The following is a 22,502-nucleotide window of genomic DNA, read 5'->3' as shown; positions in this document are numbered from 1 at the left end:
AAATAGAGCTTTGTTTTACCATGAGCTTGGTCAAACACTTGCACAGGTGCCCAGAGAGAGGCTGTGGGGTTCCTCTTCTTAGAGGTGTTCAAGACTTGACTGGACAAGGGCTTGCTTGGGCATGGTTTGGACCAGATGGCCTCCACAAGTCCCTCTCAGCCTAAATTGCTCCATCACCCTGTGCTGGGGAAGGCGAGCAAACACCCAAAGGGATGCACGGCACAGGAACTCCTCATCCAACATCCAGGGTCAAGCTCGGGTTCCCACCAAACTGTCCATGGTGTGGAAATCAAGCAATGCCCTTGCAGGCCGTGATGGACAATGGCATCCAGACCTCTCCAAGGTTATGGATCCCTGGTAAGGGATTGACAGGATGAGAGAAAATAGCCTCAAGTTGCACCAGGGGAGTTTTAGATTAGATATTAGGAAAAATTTCCTCATGGAAAAGGTTGCCAAGCACTGGAACAGGCTGCCCAGGGCAGTGGTAGAGTCACCATCCCTGGAAACATTCAAAAACATGTGGATGTGACACCTGAGGACATGGTTTGTTTGTGAACACAGTGGTGCTGGGTTGAGAGTTGGGCTTACTGACCACAGAGGTCTTTTCCGACATTAGCGATTCCATGATTCCATGATCAAGTTCCATCTGACCCCTCCAGTGTCACCTCTGCTAGCGTGGTGAGGGGCTGGGAGCCGAGGGTGAGCTGAGGAGGAGGTGTCTGTGCTGCCAGGTGCAAGCACGGTGGAAAGGGCTGAGTGTGAGACCAGGAGTCAGCTGGAAGCGGGATCCTCCATGAAGGGAAACAGGGCAGAGGGCAGGGCTGGGAATGTGCTACGGCAGGGATGTGAGCAGTGCGTCCAGGAGATAAACCATGCACTGAGTCAGTCTGAGATCCATCCAGGAAAAGGAGACTGGAGTCCCCCACTGTGCTTCCAGCGTGGCTCAGATGAGGACTGGAGGTCTAGGGCTGAGGTTAAACTGAGCTCACGGGGCCAGGGGAAGGTCCTGGGTGGGACAGACCACTGGCCACCAGGGCCACGACAGCTGTTAGCCCTGAAAGGGCAAATCCCCACAGCTGGGCTGGCTGTGGGGGGCCAAGTGCTAAGATGTGAGGGCAGGGGATGGGGAGTGTGCAGAGTGTGCAGAGAATTGCAGACACAGGGTGTCCAAGATCAGGAGGGCCTGGGGGACCTCTGGTTTGGCCTCAGTGCCAAAGCTGTGTGAAGATGTGCCATGAAAAAAGGTCTGATCAGAAACCAACACAGAAGAAGAAGGGCCACATCTCTACCTTCTTAAATTTGACTTGAAAACATTATGGAGCTTCCTAGACCCTCTGGCAGGAAGAACAGCCCTCCCAAAGCATTTGTCTGGAGAGCATTTTGATCCAGAAGACAGACAAACTCCTGGTCAACATTTCTGGGACCAGAGGTGGATCTGTAGGGACCCACCAGGCCAAAGACGGGGATTGGGAAGGAGAGTGGCAAAGGGTCCCATAGAGCCCTGTTTGTGACCTGGAGCCCCTGCTCAGAGCATGCAGCGTGGGGTTCCAGGGGACACTGCAGCTCCGGCTGCAGGACACTGGCTCCAGCCCAATGACCGATCCTAAAACCTGCCAGTGGAGAGTTACCGAGTGGGCACTTTCTCTTGAGGACCTGTCCTCAGCTTTCCAAGGCTGTGCTTGGGACTGGTCACAAAGACCTCTCCTCCTTTGCTAGTTTCTGTGGGTCCTTAAAAAGCTGGGTCTCTCCACTTGGCTTTAATCACAGCTCTCCAGGTTTTGCTCCAAGTGTGCAATTCACATGTAGTGTTTATGCAGGGACAGGCAATAACTGAAATTCCTCAGCATGGAGGGGGGTTCCTCCGTACCCCTCTGGCTGGAAGCACACGTGTCCCTCCCCTCAGCCGGGCTGTCATGGGATCTGGAAACTGCCCGAGTCACACTCTGCAAGTGCCTCCTTGTGCCCCTGCAAATGATGAGTGTGAGCACACATGGGTGTGTGCGGGGCCTATAAAGGCAGCGTGGGCAGCTCGGCATGGGAGGGTGCACCGCCGGGTTCCTGCTCTCTGCACAGCCGTGCTGTCGTGATGGGTGAGTTTCCTGCTGGGGTACACCTCACTGCTGTGCGGTGCCGGGCTCAAACCACACCTCACGGGGTGAGTATGCAAAGGCACAGAGGATGATGAGCAGCACGGCAGCTGTGACTTTCCCTGGGAGCAGGAGGGGTGCAAAGCACCAGCACCGAACAACACACAGGCTCGGTGCCAGCCTGTGCCTGCCCCAGGGCGCCTGTGCCATTCTTTATCTCAGAGTTTGCATGCAGATGCACGAGGCTGTGTGAGCCTCCTGTCAGGCTTAGAGAATTCTCTACAGATCCATTTCCCACGGGAGGGAACTGGGCTTGCTCCACCTGGAGAAGGGCAGGCACAGAAGGGGTCCCTTTGCTGACAGCAACCGTCTTATGGCAGGACACAGAGAGCATGGAGCCAGACTGTTCAAGGAGGTCCGTGATGGTGGGATGCGAAGCAATGGATCTAAGCTGGAGTGTGGAAATTCAAGTTAGAAATAGAGCTTTGTTTTACCATGAGCTTGGTCAAACACTTGCACAGGTGCCCAGAGAGAGGCTGTGGGGTTCCTCTTCTTAGAGGTGTTCAAGACTTGACTGGACAAGGGCTTCCAACATCCTGTCAAGAGAGGTTAATGTGGAGACCTAAGCTTCACCCTGGTCCTTTCCCTGCTTGACCAATGCATGTGGCAGGTGTGGCTGCTCAGGGATCCACGGTGGCATCTCCCCCAGGAGCTGAGTGAGCGCAGGGTGCAGGGGGTGCTCTTGGTCAGCACACAGGGTTTGGGCTTGTATCCCTGTGTGGGCCAGGAAATTTCCTCCTGCCTGCTTGGGACCCACGGTGACGGGCGCTTTCCCCGCCAGGGCTCCAGGCTGGGACACCCTGGCTCCACCGGGCCCTCGTCCTCGTGCCCACCGTGCTGGCAATGCTCCTCCTCTGCGCCAGCGCTGGCCCAGCCGCGCCCACTGCCAGCTCCAGGAGTGGTGAGTACCGGGGCTGTGTGGGGCACTCCTGGGCACCGAGGGGCAGAGCAGCACGCACAGCTCTGCTCTGGGCTAGGGAAGGTGAGCAAACACCCACAGGGATGCACAGCACAGGAGATCCTCACACACACAACCCCTGGGCCACGGCTTTTCCAGCCTGGCTCCAGCCAGGTCACCCCCTTGGTGGGTCCGGGATGGAACCGAGAGGTTTTTGCCGAAACACCCCAGCTTGGAAGGATTGCTGTGCCGTGTTTGTGAGGCTCAGTTCTAGGAGAGATCCTCCTAGCTATTGGGGGTTTTGTTTAGCTCTTGTTGGATTAGGAACACCCCCTTCCTCCCTTTAAGGGAGGATTACAGTACCTGCAAGACCCCAGAGTTTCATGGGTTGAATTGGAATTACCCACAGCGAATTGTCTCCCAGCAGGCACAAACCAAGAAAAACTAATTAGATGGCAAATTAGTTTGGCTTAGTCATAAGAGATCAGATAAATTATAACAAGCTGGGAGAAGAGACCCCTGTAGACCAAGGCATAACTCAGCCTTGTTATCCAATGCCATGAGCCCCAGGGAGAACATAAATTTTCATCACATATCCTCATCCAGCAGAGCATTTCGGATACTTCTGGTCCCTGTAAGAGTTCCAGCCCAATGTATCAAGGGTATATGGGCCAGACATACTTAGAGGACATTATTGGCAATGCTGGAGACTTTTTCACCTTTCTTTCCTTGGCAAGGTGCATTAGAAGGCTCCAAACGAAACAGCAAATCACGAGAAATAGGTTCCAGAGCTCTTACATAGGCCACTGGCTCAGACACCTTCAGGTTCCCTGAGGATGAGCCAGTGGAAAAGCCACAGACAGAACTACTCCTTTTTGTCCTGAGCCCTCACTGATCTTCAGAAGCTCCTTGTTGTCCTGATAGACTGACGGACCCCCCCTCTCTCTCCCCCCGCCCCGTGCGTGCTGCTGCAGCCGCAGGGTTCCCCCCAGACTGCAGCCACCTCCGCAAGAACAGCCCCAGCGGCGTGTACGTCATCCAGCCGGCGCGGTCCCCGCCGCGCGTGGTCTGGTGCGACATGGACACCGAAGGCAAGGGCTGGACCGTGGTCCAGAGAAACTCTCACGACACTGAGCTCACGTGGAAGCAGTCCTGGACCACCTACAAGTACGGCTTCGGGAACGTGCACAGCGATTACTGGCTGGGCACCGAGTACCTGCACCTGCTGACGCAGCAGGGCACCTACAAGGTGCGCTTCGTGGTGCGGGACAAAGCCAACGTCACCCACTACGCCGAGTACGACATCTTCAGAGTGGAGAGCGAGGCCAGCGGGTACCCGCTGAGGCTGGGCCGGCACTCCGGGGATGGGGATGACTACCTGACCCTCTACCACCCCAAGAAGGGGGGCATTCACGACAACATGAAGTTCAGCACGGTCGACAAGGACCAGGACCAGTACAGCGGGAACTGCGCCAAGAGCTACGGGGGGTGGTGGTACAACAGGTGCCAGAACGTCCTGCTCAATGCCAAAAACTACATTGTCTGGCCTGGATTCTGTGATAACGGTGACTGCGCGTCCTCCCTCATCCTGGTCAAACCCACAGACGTGTGCTGACCGTGCCCAGCCCCCTGGGAGTGGGGGGGGTGCCACCATCCCCAGCTCGGTGCCCCCGTTCCCATGCCAGTCCCAGTGCTCATCCTGCTCTGCCCACTGCTCCTGTTCCCTCACCAGCCGAAACGCAGCAGCTCTGGGGCTCAGGAGCCATCGCCCGGAGCGCTGGGCACACGGGCAGCTTTGTCCAGTGCCATGATGCTGGCTGGCACCGGGGCACAGGCACTGGTTTGGGGTGGGTGCACCCTCTCCCATCCTGGGGAGGGGGACACGGTGCCAGTTCCCCTCCCCTGCAGTCGGTGAACCCTGCTTTGCCCAGGCCCCGCTCCCTCCCTGGGCCCCGCACACTCCACAGCTCTGCTATCCACGGTGGGAGGAATCAGCCGCAATAAACCCTGGAGCCAGACTGTGCTGCCTCATGTCTACCTGCACACAGCTGTGGGGGGATCACTCTTCAGGGTGTCCAGTCTTCAGGGTGGCAGACTTGGGGGAGAGTAAGTGTGTTAGGGGGAATTCCTTTTAAAGTCTTGTTCCAGCCACTGGACTGTGGCTGTCAGGCTGCAATAAGCCAACAGGGCCAGCAAAGCCCTGATCGTGCAAAACCCTCACTCACAGTTTGCCCCTCTTGAAGGCTGGGTGGTGGCTCTGTGCTGGGAAAGAGAAGGAACCACCACAACCCGGAGTGAGGAGAGGGCAGTGGACTCCCTGAGGGTGTGAGTGATGTGGGTAAGTCAGTCCCACCATTTCCTGCTGCAGACAGGGAACGTGTCTGTGAAGTCCCCTTGTCACGAAGGGAAATTTGAACTTGGGGCTTGGAAGAACTCTCAGATCCTCTCCTCACTCTGTGGAAGGAAAGCTGAGCTCAGGGAAGGTTTGTGGCTCAGAGTACTGAACAACATCTGGTCTCTGGAGCCAAGGTCAGTGACCAAGGTCCCAGGACACCCTGCAGAGCTGTGCCAGGGCACTGATCCTGAGGAGCTATCGAGTTCTCCAGGAGCATTCTTTGGCAGCCTTAGAGGCACCTGCAGGCGGGCAGCACTGCTTCAGGGGAAGATGGAGATACAAAAGTGCCGCTGGTTGGGAAAGGATTCCCAGCTGGAGCTGACTTGAGAGCAGCTCTTCTGGACTAGGAGATATGTCTGCTGGTTTAAAAAGGCATCGGTGCTGCAGCCTGGATGCACAACCTGACAGAAAGGGAGAGGCTGGACAAAGGCTTGGGGCTCCTGCACTCCACCCAGCAGCCAGCCCTGAGTGGTGCTGAGCTGCATTCCTGGGTTTCTGTTGGAAAGAGAATAGTTGCACTCGATGGTCCTTGTGGGTCCCTTCCCACTCAGAATATTGTGTGGATATTCACACAGCACTGTGTGCAGCCAGTGAGACATCTCCTGCTCTGGTCAGCACCGCTAGACCGACATCCTCCCTCTGCTCAGCACCAGGAGACCAGGTCACAGGTACCGTGCCCAGTGCTGAGCTGTCCAGTGCACAGTCATCACCACCCCGGAGCAATTTCATACAGACCCAGGCTGATCCAGAATCTTGAAATTCTGGGATGGCTGCCGTGTCTCAGCTCTCACACCAGCCCAGACAGACCAACCACTTGGTGCTGTGTGGCCTTGCAGTACTGCTGTGCTTTTGTACTGTTGCTCCTTTCCACTCCCCCAGCTCCCCCCCAGCATCAACAAGGTGAATGAGGCAGGATGACACTGGCCTGGCTTTCCAGGTCAGAGCTGCCAGGGTTGACCTGACCTTATGCTCCCCTCCCACCCTCTGCTTGCTGTTGGCTGTGTGGTGCTACATTCCCTTTTTGGAAAATCCCCACCTTGGAATGCAGCCCTCTTCTTTAAGTGAAAGTTTTGTCTCTAATGCCTCACCTGAATTGTATGAAAAAATTTTCCTTCAGAAGCTTTTGCTTACTGCACCAGAAGCCTCCTTTCCTTCTGGCAGGAACCAGGCAGCAGTTGCAAGGAGTTCCCAAATAAATGAAGGACACTGTGCAGGTCTGAACGTGATTTTATTCTGCAGGATGAACACAGACTGCAGCAGGGATGTGCTGTGGACACGGCCTGCCCTGGGCTCGGTATAGCTTAGGTTAGGTTAGCTGGTGATGATGGATGTTTTTCTGCTGAAAACCTCTGCACCCACAAAGCAAAAAGAGCACAAGACCATGCTGATCAGGAGGGTTTTAGGTTTCTGAGCACAGGGTTCTCTCCAGAAGGAACATGCTTGGATATAGTGGAGTTAATAAAGATGCATTCTAATAATATTCCCCTCACCAAAACCCACCAGAGGTGAATGACCAGAGACAGAGCCAGGAGCTTTGCCACTTTTCAGGACAGAAAGAAAACAAAGCAGTTCTTGACATAGAGGAACAACCCTAATTCACCCCCAAGGCCTCATCACCAAACCCTAGCAGGGCACTGGCCTGGCCGTGTGTCCATGTGGACAGAAGGGGGAAGGAGTTCTAGTGGTATGGAGCTGGTTTGATGAGGATGGCCGAGGCTCTGCAGTTCCCCTTGCACAGGTTGCCCCACGTCAGGCCCCCCCTGACGTTCAGCTGCACAGAGTAACACGCCGAGTACCACCACCCGCCCCCGTAGCGCGAGGCACAGTTCCCTCTGTAGGTGTCCTGATCCCGGTCCTTCGTGGAGAACTTCATATTGTTGTGCACTTTCCTGGGGTTGTCCGAGTCCATGGCATCCTCTGCTGTCCCCGAGTGCGCTCCCAGCCTCAGCCGGTAGCCCTGGGACTCATCATCCAGGCTGAACAGGTTGTAGTCCGCGAACCTCATGTTGTTTGCGGCGTCCCAGATGACAAACCTGGCCTGGTAGATCTTCTGCCTGGTGATCTGGTGGATGTACTCAGTGCCCAGCCAGAACTCGGTGTGCACGTTCCCAAAGCCGTGCTTGTAGGTGCTCCAGGACTCGGCCCAGGAGATATCGGTGTCCTGCCGGTTCCTCTGGATGACGGTCCAGCCGCCGTCTGCCCCGCTCATCTCGCAGTACACCATGATGGGGTGCAGCCCCACGGGCTGGATGACGTAGATGCCGCTGGGGCTGCCAGCCGGAACCTCGCTACAGTCCCTGGGCCAAGCTGGGGCAGGACAGAGGGGACAGAACAAATCCTGGGCATCAGGACAAGACCTTGGGCAGGAGGGAGGTTCACCTGGCCACAGCACCTGGGGGATCACCAGCTCTCCCAGCCCAGAGAGGTCTGGAGGGGAGACTGGGTTGGCCTCAACCCTCTGCTCCTTTTCCTTTTTCAGCCCCACTGACAGGCCCCGGACTGGCTGAGCTATGCTGATACCAGTCCAAGAGACTGGATATGGGCACCCATGGATGGGCTCCTTTGGGTCTCCTGGAAAAGGGGTTATGCCACTACAGCAGGGTCACGCTGGGAGGAAGGTGAAGAGGACCCAGCCCCTGCCTGTGACTAAGGGAATGGGGAAAAATGATCCCTTCAAGCACAGAGCCACCCTTCCCAGCCTGCACACACACACACACACACACACACAGAGCACTGCCCTGGGCACACCTCCACCATCCTCCACGCGGGAGCAGAGCCAGGGCTAGGGACAGTGCATGGTCCTGCCCTGCCCAGAGCCGGCTGAACACGTGCACACAACACCCACAGGATGCTACCTACTGGTTCTCTTCAGAGCACTCGATGAGGTGTTGGAGTGAGATTTCTTGAATGTGTTTAGGGTTTGAGTGTGCAGAGAATGGCCTGGCACAGCCAAGATGAGCAGGGAAGCAAGGAGCAGAAGACACTGAGCTGGTAGAAAGGGACAAGAAGAAAAGAAGAAATGTGACTGTTCTTTCCATGATGCCAGCACAGCCTGTGAGGTGCAGGAGGGCACCGAGCATGTGAGACAGCATCAGGCTGCTCCCTGAAAGCTGCAAATCTTGCCAGAGGGGTAGGACAACCTGCCCCTTCCCCCTGGATCTGCTGTGGACAAGTCAGACATGGGGTAGTTTTGGGCAGAGCAAAGTACCCAGCAGTTTCACTCCTGGTCCCTGCAGCAGGGGCCTGGCTGGGAGGAGCCAGAAGACAGGAGATGAGCAGCTGGTGCTCGAAGAGGTGGCAAGTGTCCCTAAAGGGCACCAGTGCCACTGCTGCCCATCAGTGTGCAAGAACCAGCACGCGGAGCCCCTCCCTCTCGCTGAGCTGCCCTGCTTTGCTGTCCCCATCGCTGGCACGGAGCGCCCACGCCCCAGCCCCGTACTCACCCATTGCTGCCCGTGGCGATGCCCTCTGGAGCGCAGAGCTCTGCAGCGGCCGGTAGCACAGAGGATTTGTAGTGCCCTCTGTGCTGGGCGGGCTGAGTGGGTCCTGCCCCCCCTTTCTGCTGGAAGAGATCAGGTTGGTTTCCTTTGTGCCTGCGGAAAACGCCAGCTGAGCTGGAGGTGCCCGTGGCTCTGGATTGCAAGGAAAATAATTCCCATGCCAGCAAGAATCCTTGGAATGGTCTCTTCTGTGAGCGCTTAGTGCCTTGGATGGAATTTCCCCCGGGAGCAGCACATTTGAGAACTCTGAAGAGCATTGCCCAGTAAACACTTGAGTGCGGCAGTCACCAGCCAGCCGGAGAGCAAACAGGTCTGTCCCTGCCTCCCACCGCTGCAGCTGGTGCTGCCAGGTCAAGGGGCTCTTGTTTAATCTGCTGCAGCCCAGCCTGGCTTTGGGTGCGGCAGCAGAGCAGCCCCAAGGTCCCCAGGGAGCCGAGCTGCTGTGGGGCGGTGTTTGGAGCAGCTGGTGCGGTCTGGGGTGCATGACACAGGCCGTGCTGGAGGGGTCTGTACCCGGGGGAAGCAGGAGGAGTCTTGACTCCCCAGTGGGACACAGTCCTAGCGTGAAAGGAAGCAGCTGAAGGGCCTGATGAAAGGTTTCTGTACGGCAGATGAGACAGCTGTGGCCTCTGGGCAGTGGGTTTGGGAGAGTGGCCATGCAGGATGAGAGGAAAGCAAGTGTCTGCTCAGGAGTGGAGCGGAAACAGGTGGATGGAGGGCAGCAACAAGGGTCTGAGCATGTACAGAGGGGATCTAAGCATGCCTGGAGGAGAAACAGAGGGGATTGAGTGTGCACAGCGGGCTGGTGAGGGATATCATGGTGGAACCCATAGGAACTGAGCACCCACAGAAGGGACAGTGGGATCTGAGCATTGATGGAGGTCAGCAGAAGGAATCTGAGGGCACCTGTTGTGAAAAAGAGGGATAAGAGCTTGCCCAGGGGAGAAAAGTCGGCACTAAAGAGATGCTGAAAGGACCAGAGGAGATCTGAGTACTCGAGGAGGGGATCAGATGAGATCTGGGCACACACAGGGGAAAATGGAGGGCACAAGAGTGTACAAGGGTACATCACAATGGTGATGATCTGTTTGTGCAAGGAGAACAGAGGGGTTCTAAGAGAGCACAACAAGGGGAACGAAGAGGATGTGAAATCAGCTGGATATGAATGGAGCACATCTGAGAGTGGCTGGAAGTGATGAGAATGAGTAAGAGGGGATCCAGAGAAGCACTCAGAGGGAACAGAGGGGATTTGGAAACACGCAAAGGTAGGATAGTTTGGTTGGAAGGCACTCAGAAAGGATGGCAGGGACAGGCAGTGCACAAAAGTAGAAGATCTGATACAATACCTTGTGGGAACTGACAGTGGCCAGAAAATAGATTTTTAGGCTCCAGGCAGTGGTTTGAAGCCTGTGAGAAAAGCCAAGTGTGTAACACTCTCACTTGTGCCTGGGAAATCATAAAGAGGAACCCAAAACAATCCTTGTAGATATCCTCTTCCTGACACCTGCTGTTTTTCCAAGTTTATTGGTAAAGATGTTTACAAGAAGGTGTAGGTTCTATACAAAAATATTGTACTGAAATACTGTATAAAAGGGCTTGTCTTTCAATAAACCTTTGCTATGATCCCTCTGAAGAAACCAGAGTTCTACGTATCATTATTTGAGCCGGCCCAAATTGTGACGACAATACCTGGCACGATAAATCCGGCTGTGCTCAGTGGGAATTTGTGAGATTCCCCAATTTACCAACATGGCCTGGCCCAGCTGAATAAACTTACACAGTCCAGGTTCACAAATAGTGTGGTTTAGGGAGGGAACAGGAAAGCAGATTCAGGACTGTTGGTGGTAAATGCACTAACTATGGAGTGTTAACATGTATGATGACAGAAGGGAGAGTAACAGGGAACTATTAGCTATAAATATATAGTGACACAGTTATAGATACATAACTATTCCCAGGTCTGCTCCAGTGCAGTTGGAGGTGTGAAGCTCAGCCAGAGGCATCCCTTCAGGAGAGATGGAGAGACACTGTCCATCTGCTGATCTCAAGCAAGCAGAGATGCTTTCCCTTTCTCTTTTTGCCCTGAGATCCCACTTTGATACCATGATTTTTGGCCAGCTTTGCTGCAGACACTGTTCCATTGGCCCTTGCTGGATTCAGTGGCAGCCAAGGGCTGCATCCCTTGTATTTCTCAACCAGTCCCACTGATTCTTGGCCAACTTAAGGCAGCCCTAAAGCAAGTCTGTCAGGTTACTCCCTTCTCCCCCACCCTGCACCATCCCATCACCGGCAGCTCTGCAGCTCCAGCTGCAGCTGGAATGTCCACCCAGGGAAAGGAAACGCTGCCCAGTACCTGGTTTTAATGTCTGCAAGCCCAAGAAACCAATATTTCTATCACAAGCATAATCCAGGTTTTCGGAACTCTGTATTTCTGTTTTAAGGCTATTCCCATTCAAACGCCCAGCACAAGAAGAGCAACTGCAGAAATTTTGGTCCTCTGGGGTGGATCCGTGTGCTAAAGTCCCCTACAGTGAATCCAGGGATCTGGAAGGCTCTTGGGTACCCTGGTGTCCACCTCTGCGGCATTTCTGACGGACACAGAGGAACTGCCAGATGGCCCTGGGAGACAGAAGGAGGAATGGGGAGCAGGGAGGACACCCTATTCCCATTGGGGTGTGTGTGGGGAGGGCAGGGACACAAATGGGGCATTTGGAGGGCTCAAGGGGAAACTGGGGGTCCTCAGAGCAACTGATGAGGTGAAGCTATGGTATCCTGGGGGCAGCTGGGGTAACTGACTGTAACTGTGCCCCCAAAGGGACAGTGAGGGTTCTGGGGAAAACGGGAAAGTTGCAGGGTTTCAGGGGCAATTAGGGAATTTGGGGGAGGTAAAGACAGCCTGGAGAGAAGCTGGGTGCAAGGGGGAGATCCTGGAATGGACCAGAGGGCAAAGGGAGTCCCAGGAGCCGTGGAGGGTCCTGTGAATTTCGGAGTCCTGTCAGTCTTTGACCCACCCTTGGATACCTGCTTCCCCCTGTATTGCAGGGAATCCCAAGGGACTGTGAATCCAGAGGGGATAAGCAGCCCCATGCTGGTCTGTGAAGAGCTCCAGAACCATGGGGATTTTTAGAGTAAGTTCACCAGGTCAGGAGTACTCACACCAGCAGCAGAATGAATGCCATCAAGCCAAAACCCAGAGCCAGCCCCATGGTTGGTATGTGGGGCTGGGGCGTCTCGTCATCGATCCAGTGCAGCACCGTGCTGAACACACCCTGGAGTCCTTTCTCTTCCTCCACGCTTCCCTCTGACACTGCGGGGACCCAGGCCCCTCAGTCATGGGGCCCTGCACCCAGGGACCAGCTATCCCTGCAGCTCTTGCTCCAGCCACAGCCCTCGCTGTCCCCAGCCACCCAGGCATCTGGGGGTCCCTGCTCCACCCCACATGCTCCCAGAGGAGTCAGGCACCGGGGAACACATGCTCTAATCCACCTGCCCACCATGAAGCCAGGCATCCTGGCACTCTGCTCACCCCCTTCCCCTGGACCCGGGTGTCCCAGGTCTGCTCTGCTCCAGGCTGCTCCCTGCCCCCAGGGCACTCAGGGGTCCAGGCTCACCGTTGAGGTAGAAGAACATGCGGACAATGGGCTTGGAAGATTCCCCCAGGCGACAGGCAACGGTCCCTGGAGCGGGTTCCTCAATGGTCAGACTGAAGGGCTTCTCTGGATCCCCCTTCAGCTTCTTGAACAGGGTCATGTCCTGTGTGCGCAGCTGGGGCGCGGGGGGACGCATCAGCACCGCCCAGAGCTCCGGGCACTTCACACTCGCACGTGAAGGCACCTGTGTGCTGCACGTGCTCGACACGTCCCCTGCTGCCCTGACTTTCTGAATCAGCCTTCTGAATGTTTGCATTTTTGTAGTGGGGTTTCTCAGGGATTGTAACATAAACAAAGCGATGGTTTTCGCATTCCTCTTTGGAGGAGGGACAATGGACGGACTTCTAGTTTGACCAGTGGGGTCAGAGAGGTGGCAACCTCATTCTCCAATCCCCGGTCATTGTCCAGGGTCTATATAAATCGAGGTCGAGTGCAACTCACATTCGGGGCAAACATCCAGGTGACGGGCAGGCCGGCGGGGACGGGGAAAGGCACGGTGCAGCGCAGCACAATGGTTTCATCCGTGTAGGTCCACAGGTCCTGCACTGGGGGCATTGACAGGCCCATCAGCTCACATCTGCACGTGCACTGACAGAGGTGATGGTGCTCCTGTGCTGGCTGCAGGGATGGGCAGAGGTACGCTTGGGCAGCTGTGCCCAGTGTGGGACCACAAGTGAGAAACACAGGGAGTCCTCAGGGATTTTTGTGGTGGAATCCTGTCTTTTGGATCAACTTTCCTCACTGTAATCTCAATAAAATACTGAACACACCTCCATCTCAAAAGCTACTTGGCCCCAGTGTATCACCACCCTTGCTGAGCACACATTCTGCATTTCTCTAGCCTAGACCTTTGAAAGCAAAGTTAGACCATTTGACCTCAGTCAGCACCAGAAGCGTGACTGAGTCCCTTAATTGCCACCAAACATAAAAAAATAGTACAAAAATAACCTCAGAATGGAAGGAAATGGAGGGAGATTTCCTTACCCTTAACACAACAGTCTCATGGCCCCATACCTGGGCAGTCCAAGCCAAACTGACAGTCCCCGAGGCTGCAGGTAGCACAGCGGAAGAAGCGGGCAGCTGGCTGGAATCCTGGGAAAGAGAGATTTGGTGGTCCCAGGAAAGTGGGAGATGTTCTAGGAGACCGGGGAGGGCAAGACAGAGGGACAGGCACTCACCACAGGGTGGGATGCAGGCTGGAACTGGTGGGGAGGAAGCGTTAGACTGGGCATCACTGGGGACCCACACCCTTGTAATGAGCTGCAAGCATTCACTCTTGTCCAGCCCAGATGGGGTCTCCAGGAGTTTCTCCAGGATGGGGGTTCCCAGGGTGGCCCCATACCTTTCCCCAGCCGGCTCAGCTTTGTCCAGATTGTGTTGACAGCTTTCTGCAGAGACTGGTTCAGGGACACTGGTGTGTCCCAAATGTCCAGGTAAGACAATGTGCCCTCCCTCTGGTCCCCCTAAACCTTTCCCAGACCCCACAGATCCCTTATACAACTAACTTTTACTCCACATATCCCTCCTGAAGTCAGATATATTCCCAAACATCCCCTCAAACTCCCCAAGAAGCTGTATACCTTGAAACCCATATACCCTCAGGATTCCCCAGATATCCCTTTACAGCTCCCAGACCTTCATATATCCTATATTTCACCTCCACCCCATCTCCCTTCAGGGCCTCCACATCCCACCCGCCTTGCCCCACGTCTCATGTCCTATGTCTCATGTCCCTCACTCTACTCACACTCTGCCTTTTTCTCCTCAATAGAATACAGAGCATCCATGACGATTTCCCGAAGTCCCTCACGCTGTCCTAACCCTGGAACCAGCACAGGGACACAGGAATCAGTACAGGGTTCGGGTTGGAGTTTCAGGGATGGGAAGGTCTAGTAAGATCTGGGGGTTTCTGGGGATTCCTGGGGTCCTGAACAAGATTTAAGGGATAGTGGGAAAGGTCTGGTGTCCCTGTGGATTCCTAAGGTCCAAGGGGTCCCCAGTGTGTCCTTGGTCATGGTTGGGTGCTTATCAGGGTTCCAGGCAGGTTTGGGATTCCCAAAGGGCCCTGGGAGCCAAATCAGGGCTGAGAAGACCTTGGCATGGTTGTGAGTCCCAAGGACGCTCGTCTGGGGTGGGTCCCTGGGGTCCCCAGCTTCCTGGGATCCTGCTCAGTGGCAGCATGAGGGCCTTGGTTGAAATGGGAGACCCCAGAGGGCTCTGGGGTGCTGTTCAGGGTGGGGATCCCCTTCGGGATGGGTGTCCCTGGTGGAAAGGAGGGACCGGTCAGGACAGAGCTCCTCGGGCAGGATCCCCGTTGGGTTTGGTGTCCCTAGGGACTCATGACGTACCTACAGTGATGGAGGCAAGTGGTTTGGCAGCCTCAACAAGGGCCACAAGGCATTGTGTATGTCTGGGGTGATCGATAAAGGCCCCAGTAATGTCACGGCAAAGCCGTGCCCGCTGAAGGGGCGGCGCAAAGCAGAGCAGACAGGGGTGCACCTCAGGGAGGCAGGACATCAGGACCCACAGCCACAAGCCAGGGTTCCTAGGGTGCCAGGGGACTAACATCAGCATCAGAGCCACAAACCACCACACCATGAGCCCAAACCTAGCACCCAAGTGCCTGAGTTCCCCGGACAAAGGCAGGGTTCCAAGGCAGAACCTGAGCACCTGAGTTGCCAAGGAACCAGCTAAGGTGGGAGGCCACACTCTAGCCAGCCACACTGACCTCACACCAGCCAAAGGTGTGGGCAGAGCTCAGCAAGGAATGTGTAAGCCCCACGTTTGAGCAGGAAGAACTGAGCCAGCCGAACGTGGCTGGGACTGTGCGGGACACGGTGTTTGTATGTGTGTCCTGAGGAGATTCTTCTGCCTCTCTCCTATATTGCAATCTTGAGTAGAGCAATACACCCCTGCTGCAGTGCAAGGTATTAGATCGTTCAGCTCTCCAAAAGAGAGAGGGAGAGAAAGAAACTACAAAATATTATCATTAGCTGCAAAGCAAAAGAGTCAGAAAGCAGCTGTTGGGTTTAGAGGGACAAGAGTTCCAGATGGAGGAAGCAACATGTGAAAGTATTTGCAGGTGAAAAACAAGCATGAGACTGAAGATGCGTGCAAAACCCCAGTTTTGCTGAAGGCAGAAAATGCTGTATGAGCTGACCTGGCATGTGCCAGAACATTTAATAAAAATGCAAGTTGCTATTTCCATCCAGCTTGCAAATGTTCACTTTCATCCCTCTTCTGTTAATGAGCGCTGAGATAGCGACCCATCACTGACAGCCATGGCCACCGTGCAGCTGTCTGACAAAGCACACGGTGACAAAAATGACAGGATGGTCCAACAGCCCAGGCTATTCAAACACAACCCTTGCCAACTCTCTCCTGCAGAGCAGAAACTAAGGTGCACACAGGAAACGTTGGAGACCTTTCCAGGTGCCGTAGATGCCACAACACCTCCACCAGCAGAGAACTTGCTGAGCTTCAGCTGGGCTTGGGAAGGGATTTCCTAAAGCCTGATTTCCTAAAGCCTCTGCCCTTCCTGGCTGCCCCAGCATGCAGCAGTGCAGCACTGCTGAGCAAACCAGCAGATGGAAGACCAGCCCTGGTTGGGTTGGATCTTGATGGCCCCAAGACATCGGCACCAGGGTCCGAAGGATGAGTGAGGCTGTTAAACTCCAGACAGAAACACAGCCCTGACTGCTGAGCGATGAGAGCAGGCAGCACGGTCTGTACTGCCCCATGGTACTCGAGGCTGAGATTTGAACTATCAGAGAAAAAAAATGATGTCATGGTATTTTTTGATGATGGTGGGAAGGCAAAATGGATAGTTGGGATCTATTCTAAAAAGGCAGAAGGCGTGTCCTCTTCCGTACTTACTAGAGAGGCACCTTCTGTACAGGAAGAATTCCCTTCAAAAATCCAGTATTTGGGAATTGAAACTTGCATGCTTTTGTTTGATCTGAATTTCTTGACCTGTCCTTTGTAATTGGTGTTTTCACAACATTGTGGAAGAATTGCAAACTCCAGAACTCACTATCTTGTGTGTTTATTTCCCTGTAACATTCTGACTCTTGAGCTAGTCTGCTTAGCAGGGGAAAAAACCAACCAAACCAACAAAAAACTCAAAGGAAAACACCACACTCCCCAAATGGGACTCTGAACCGGTCTTAATCCAGCGGTTCATGATCTGGAGCAGAAGGAATGCTCTGAACCAAGCATCCTATTCATGGAGTGGGTAGAAACAACTGCTTTGGACTTCCAGAGCTGTGGATGGCTCTATCTCCCAGACGTTTCCTGGAGCACTGTTCGAGCTCCTTCTCCACCAAACAGCCCCAGTGCAGCCCCTCTTGGCAGGTGGGTGTGGGATTTTAGGATGGTCCTTTTGAGAAGAGCTCCCGGGGTTCCGTGGCTCCAGGGCACCACACCACGAGGTCACAATGCAGTGCGTGTGTGCCCAGCGCTCGGCGCTCTGCCAGCCCTCGGTGGCGGCCGGAGCGGGTTTGTCCCGGATGCCCTTGGACAGCACCCCGAGGCAGAGGTGCCCGAGTCCCCCCAGCCAGGTCCGGCCTGGCAGCCGGCATGTGCCCACGGAGCGGAGGCTGAGCCGTGACCGAGCCATGTCGGGTGTCCACTACAAGTTCTCCTCCAAGCTGAGCTACGACGTGGTCACGTTTCATGGCCACAACATCTCCCTGGGTGACCTCAAGCGCCAGATCATGGCCCGTGAGAGGTTGAAGGTGGCCAACTGCGACCTGCAGATCCTCAAAGCTGAGACCAGCGAAGGTGAGTGGGGTTCAGGCCCGGGCCCCAGGGCTGCCCAGGGCCAGCCAGGCAGTGCCACAGGCTGTGGGAGCCACGCGGGAAAACACAGTGGCGCATCTAAAATGGATTTTACAGCTCTAAAGGGATTCTGTGATGTGCCACGTAATTCCATGTCAATATCCACGCTTCCCAACTGACTCGTACTTTTTCTGCATTTGTGTTGTGCTCAGAATACTCCGATGATGCACAGATCCCAAAGAACGTCTCAGTGATCGTGAAGAGAGTCCCAGCTCGAGTTACGTGAGTATCCACGAAGCACTGGATTCCCTGTGAGGGATGTCAGGTTTATGGATATGAGTTTACAGAGGCACTTGGATTTGTACCTGGTCAGGCTGCTGTTGATTTCTTTTTTGATGGGGTAGATTTTAACATATCTGCTCCAAAGCAGACTCATGTTGGTAGGTTTGCAGGGACGTGGGGTTCAAACTCCAACACTGGTAAATTCTAAATCACTAAGGTGATTCTCTTGGTTTTGTTCTTGGGATGACTGGGCTGAGAGCCAAGTCACAGATCTTGTTTCCTCTACATGAGGAGATCTCAGATCATATGCGCTTGCTTTTATTGACTTTATAGTAATGACAGGCACACACTGTAACAATTACATACCATTAGAAAAAAAATTTTAATGTGTTCCCATCTGAGAAGAGTCTGGTTGTCAGTATTTGGCTAGTTCTTGCAGTATTTGGCTAGTTCTTGCACTAGGGAAGGTGGGTTTGGGGACTGTGGGGTATATGGCAGATATCTTGCTCCCCAAATTTGAGGCTTTTACACACTGTAGAAGAAAGACCAAGAATTCTGGATGCCTCAGTGTTGTGCTTCTACCCATGGCTTTGGTTTGGGGTTAATGGAAATATGGATGCTTCGTGCTGTCCTGTCACAGCATCCCCCCTTTTGGGCTGGATGGCACCTCACCTGGTGTTGTGGTGCTGCCCCGCAATGAGAGGATGGGTGCTGGTAGTACTCAGGTCCCATCAGTTCCTGCGAGTGGCGACCACGAGACAAAGGCTCTGCAGTGGCAGCGATGGCAATTACCCAGACAGAGGAGCCTTCTGTCGCTCCAGCTGGAAACACGGCAGAAATACCTGGCAGAGTGGCTGAAGTGTGGGAGGGATGAGGATCTGCTGATATGGGGATTGTGTGTCTGATTCCTGAGGACCTGAATCAGACACATCACCGAGTATGTGGAATCTCAGCAAGTTTGCAAATGTAATAAATAGCTCCCAAAATACTGTTGCATTTTCAAGATCACCTGAAAGCAAGTTCTGCCAATTAAGACTCTTTTTTTTTTTTTTTTTTTTTTTTTCCCACAGAGATCCTAAGTTCCACCAACCCCTAGGAAAGGCTTCCAGGTGACCTTTCTAATACTATTTGTAGTCACTCTAGCATCGGTAACACACTGGGCACTTTGGCCCTATCATGGCTTAAGGATGGCAGAGATCTGAACAGGGCTTGGGCTCCCACAGAGAAACACCACTCTGGAGATGGAGCTGCTGACACTTCTGGTGTTGCTTTGGCAGAGGAGGGATTATTTTTCACTGAAAGAAATCTGCACTTGACACTGTCACTGTTCTGGCTAAGAAACAACATCCCTGTGTAACTGGTGACGCTGTAGAAATGAGATTTTGGGGCCTTGTGTTAGTTGCATTTGAAGGTTCCAAGAGAGAAGAGTTTATGAAGACAAATAAATTTCCACATTCACTCAACTATCATGAACATAATATGATATGATGCTCAGGTGTTCTTGTCAGGTTTTAGTGCTTGATGCTGGGTCCAAATGCTTCATTTTAAATTCTATTTTCAACCTCTATTAGAGGTTAGAGAATTAGAGAATTAGAGAATTAGAGAATTGGAGAATTAGAGAATTAGAGAATTAGTTCTGTAAGCCTCTATTTCTTCTACCAGGATCCAAAATGAGCCAGTGAGGGAAACATCCAAGGCAGTACGTAAAACCCCAGCCTCACACTTCTTCCTACACACTGCACTTCATTTTGTACGGTGGAGCCTTGTATTAATTTTCTGGACGTTGAACTTGAATATAGTTTAATTCTTTTGTGAACAGATTGCTGATTCTTCTGCCCCTCTTTCTCTGGCCCAGCTCATTAAGGTAGAGAGATATTCTTTGTCAAATACTTAAAAAAAAAAATCCTTTGCTTAGTAGTTTTAAATCTTATACTGTGATCTACAGCTGGGTAGTTATGGTAATGTGATCAAAACTATGGTTTTAGTAATTTAAGGTGTTTACTGTAAGTTTAAAATGCATGTATATTGTGATACTATCCTGGAAAAAAGAAGTTCCAGGGTTGGGAAGAGGGAAGGGGAGCACCCTATCAGCCCCAAGGTAATGTTGCAGCATTACTCCTCTTCAAGACCCAAAGCAGCAGCACTTCAGCACCTGTTTCCCATTTTGTATCATCACTTTTGCACTGGAAACTAATGAGTCTGTGTTGTACAAATGTGTATAGAAGAATTGAACTGGCTGTAAGTTACAGACATTTCAGGGATGTTTGCAGCAGCCAAAACAAACATTTCTGCTACAAGAACACTTAGGAGGCTTGAAGTTTGAATTTCTGGCTATGACAGCTATAGGAGCCATTCCTTGGTTGCTGCACTTGTTCACAAATTGGGGTCTGGGGACAGTGGACAAGACAATCTTATTTGATTGCAGACAGTGTAAATGTTTTGGTATCATTATTACCTTGTAAAAAGTGCCATATTTGAACTTGGGTCTATTCCTAGACATGTTTTGGTGGGGCTTGGTTGTGTTGTGTAAACCATTTGGGTTCAAACACATTGATCAAGTGTGTGTAAATTTCTCTGTAAATGCTGATGGAAAGGATTCCAGAGCGGTGGATCTGGATCATGTTCCTGTACAGAAAAACACTGTATTGATGAAACATCCATTTATTAAATCTCCAAATTGGTTGCTTTTGTGAAGGATTATCTGTGAAATCAAAACCTCAAGAGGTTGATCTCTCCTGGGCTGCGTGGAGGCTCCTGTCTTTGGCCTTGGAGGCTCAAACGTGTTCTTCATGTGTATGTTCAACCCTCCCCTGTCACACAGACCCCCAACCTGGCTGAGGCCAATGCTGCAGAAGAGGACAAAATCAAAGCCATGATGATCCAGTCCTGCCGTTACTATGAGCCCCTCAAGTAAGTGTTGGTAAAGTCAAATATGGTCTTGGAAGAACATGGAAAAATCACATATTAATCTCTTGTTTCAATAAGGGTCACACATTTCTACCTTCCTCCTTTTTTACCCCCCAAAACTTGCAGTGATCTGAAGCCACCCTTGGCTCCTGTTCCATCATCACCTACCAGCCCTGTTCCCAGGCTTAAAAGGAGTTCAGGAATTCCCATGAGTTTTATGGTGGAGGTGAAGGACCCCAACACAAAGGGAGCAATGCTTACACCCAGTGGGAAATATGCCATCCCAATTATTAATTTGTAAGTATGGAATTAATTGCACTGACCAAAAAGTGACCAAGAGAAACCATGTGAAAACCACTGAGTGGCAAAGCCACCACACTGGCCACCACCTGTCCTTGCGGGGCAGGGAGCGTTGCCACTCTAGTTGATCCATCCCAGAGGTCATCTAAAAATCCCAGAAGGAAATAACAACTGCAGGACAAGAACAGGACAAATCCATTGTCCTGATGCAGCTGTGCAGGGAGGCCAAACTCCATCCATAACTCTGGAAGTTCACTGGGCACAGGAGAGTGGAGAGAGATGGATCCTCCTGGATGCTTTTGCACTCACAGAGTAGCTGCTCTTCCGCCTTGGCAGCAGGAATTTTCCACAGCACAAGGTTCTTCTGTGTGCAGCAGCATTACGGCAGCAGCTGAGAGATGCTTTGACATCAGCATATGGAGACGAAAGAAAACACCCAAAGCAAATTTTGGAGTAAAACGAGTGGGGAGAGGGACAGTTTTGAATTAACTTCATCATGTCCTTCTTTCACCCATACAGAAGACAACATCCACAGCCAAGGTCTCCAGCTGGAATGGAGCCTCCAAAGAAAAAAGTGAAGAAGGCAGAGAAGCCAGTTTAATTCATGTTCTTCATTCATGTTCTGTCTTAATGTTTCCAATTATCTGTTCTTCTTTCTTGTTCTGCCTTCCCATTCTTATTTCATTGTTCTTCATCCATTCTTCTTATTTCATATTCATAATTAACTGTTCACTCATTGTTTTAGTTCTTCTTCATTGTTCTTATTTCAACTTCCTACAATCTCTTGCAAGACATATTGGGACAATAAACAACACAGCATTGAAAGGAACTTACTTTGCTATACTTTTCCCCAGATGTGCTGCTTATTACAAGCCTTGCCATGTCTCTGGAAATGAACTTGGTTGGTCAGTACTGCAGAGAGCTGCTTTTGGGGCTGGTTTTCTTTCTCACACTGTGTGCAACAAAAAGGTCAAGAAATTAGGGATAAGAAAATATCACGAAAGGTGAAAAAAACAAAGAAAGGCAATAGTTATTGAAGACATTAAAGCTAAAAAGATGCAGAACAGAGGAATTGCAGGAGTCTCCCATATTCACAAGTCTGACAAAGAAACAGCAGAAGGTGGCTGTCAAGGTCAGGATGAAGGAAATATATTCCCTTTCCATGTAGTCATGTTTCCCAATCCTTGAAAGCAGATTTGAGAGTCCTCTATGGATTATTTCCTTAGCTGGCTCCTAAGTCAGCTCTGTATGTCCTCACCCAAACATTGCTGCTGCAGAACTCTGAAGCAGGAAGGACTAGGGGTGAACAGAGCATGTGTTGGAAAGAGGCAGGTGAGGGGAGGACGGCAGGTGTTGAAGGGAAGAATTTTGAGGAACAGCCCCCCACTGCTTCCCCGGCAAAGGCTGATCCCAGTGCGTGCTCCAAGCCAGCCTCGGGTTTGCAGCAGCACAGGAACTGCCTTACATGTAAATGCACATCTTAAACTGATTCAAAGAACAACTGTGAGGCTGTACTCTCCTGGGAGACCTGTGAGCACTTTTCAGTAAATTAAAGGACTACAAAACGGGCTGGAGGTGGACTTTGCACAAGGGCCTGGCACGGAATGGCTTCACACTGAGAGAGGGGAGAGATGGGTGGGATAT

The 22,502-nt window shown here is 52.5% G+C and overlaps 4 protein-coding genes across 4 annotated transcripts; 2 read left to right on the top strand and 2 right to left on the bottom strand.

Annotated features, from left to right (window-relative positions):
- The first annotated feature begins 314 nt into the window (after positions 1–314).
- LOC120761520 (fibrinogen-like protein 1-like protein) lies at positions 315–4,660 on the top strand. The gene is made up of 3 exons (XM_058423058.1): positions 315–357; positions 2,929–3,048; positions 4,020–4,660. The coding sequence occupies exons 1-3, from the start codon at positions 315–317 to the stop codon at positions 4,658–4,660; spliced, it is 804 nt and encodes a 267-aa protein (XP_058279041.1).
- Positions 4,661–6,795: 2,135 nt separating this feature from the next.
- LOC120761406 (fibrinogen-like protein 1-like protein) lies at positions 6,796–8,990 on the bottom strand. Its single transcript, XM_040082627.2, has 3 exons — positions 8,884–8,990; positions 8,300–8,428; positions 6,796–7,747 (listed from the first exon to the last, which is right to left on the bottom strand). Exons 1-3 carry the CDS (start codon positions 8,885–8,887, stop codon positions 7,119–7,121), a joined length of 762 nt encoding a protein of 253 aa, XP_039938561.2. The 5' UTR covers positions 8,888–8,990; the 3' UTR covers positions 6,796–7,118.
- A 2,447-nt stretch (positions 8,991–11,437) lies between these two features.
- Positions 11,438–17,208, bottom strand: SPACA6 (sperm acrosome associated 6). The gene is made up of 8 exons (XM_058423057.1): positions 17,015–17,208; positions 14,939–15,135; positions 14,338–14,412; positions 13,769–13,792; positions 13,605–13,682; positions 13,032–13,135; positions 12,552–12,705; positions 11,438–11,559 (listed from the first exon to the last, which is right to left on the bottom strand). The coding sequence occupies exons 1-8, from the start codon at positions 17,206–17,208 to the stop codon at positions 11,456–11,458; spliced, it is 930 nt and encodes a 309-aa protein (XP_058279040.1). The 3' UTR covers positions 11,438–11,455.
- LOC120761519 (E3 ubiquitin-protein ligase RBBP6-like) lies at positions 17,207–20,565 on the top strand. Its single transcript, XM_040082832.1, has 4 exons — positions 17,207–17,372; positions 17,582–17,651; positions 19,314–19,350; positions 20,473–20,565. The coding sequence occupies exons 1-4, from the start codon at positions 17,207–17,209 to the stop codon at positions 20,563–20,565; spliced, it is 366 nt and encodes a 121-aa protein (XP_039938766.1).
- Positions 20,566–22,502: the final 1,937 nt, after the last annotated feature.

This window comes from Hirundo rustica, chromosome 19, assembly GCF_015227805.2.
Source record: "Hirundo rustica isolate bHirRus1 chromosome 19, bHirRus1.pri.v3, whole genome shotgun sequence".
In the NCBI taxonomy this organism is placed as follows: domain Eukaryota; kingdom Metazoa; phylum Chordata; class Aves; order Passeriformes; family Hirundinidae; genus Hirundo; species Hirundo rustica.
The sequence above is the reverse complement of the archived record's forward strand: the minus strand, read 5'-3'. Positions and strand labels throughout refer to the sequence as shown.

Bases quoted from the DNA above. Each gene is read 5' to 3' on its own strand.
- LOC120761520 (XM_058423058.1), top strand. From the start codon at position 315: ATGGACAATGGCATCCAGACCTCTCCAAGGTTATGGATCCCTG. The intron at 358-2,928 runs GTAAGGGATTGA...TTTCCCCGCCAG, and splicing joins TCCAAGGTTATGGATCCCTG to GGCTCCAGGCTGGGACACCC. The intron at 3,049-4,019 runs GTGAGTACCGGG...GTGCTGCTGCAG, and splicing joins CACTGCCAGCTCCAGGAGTG to CCGCAGGGTTCCCCCCAGAC.
- LOC120761406 (XM_040082627.2), bottom strand. The intron at 7,748-8,299 runs GTAGGTAGCATC...GTCCTGCCCCAG, and splicing joins GAGTGCTCTGAAGAGAACCA to CTTGGCCCAGGGACTGTAGC.
- LOC120761519 (XM_040082832.1), top strand. From the start codon at position 17,207: ATGTCGGGTGTCCACTACAAGTTCTCCTCCAAGCTGAGCTACGACGTG. The intron at 17,373-17,581 runs GTGAGTGGGGTT...TGTTGTGCTCAG, and splicing joins CAAAGCTGAGACCAGCGAAG to AATACTCCGATGATGCACAG. The intron at 17,652-19,313 runs GTGAGTATCCAC...TTCTTCTACCAG, and splicing joins AGAGTCCCAGCTCGAGTTAC to GATCCAAAATGAGCCAGTGA.
- SPACA6 (XM_058423057.1), bottom strand. From the start codon at position 17,208: ATGGCTCGGTCACGGCTCAGCCTCCGCTCCGTGGGCACATGCCGGCTG. The intron at 13,793-14,337 runs GTGAGTAGAGTG...CCTCCCCACCAG, and splicing joins TGAGGAGAAAAAGGCAGAGT to TTCCAGCCTGCATCCCACCC. The intron at 13,683-13,768 runs GTGAGTGCCTGT...TCTCTTTCCCAG, and splicing joins AGCCTGCATCCCACCCTGTG to GATTCCAGCCAGCTGCCCGC.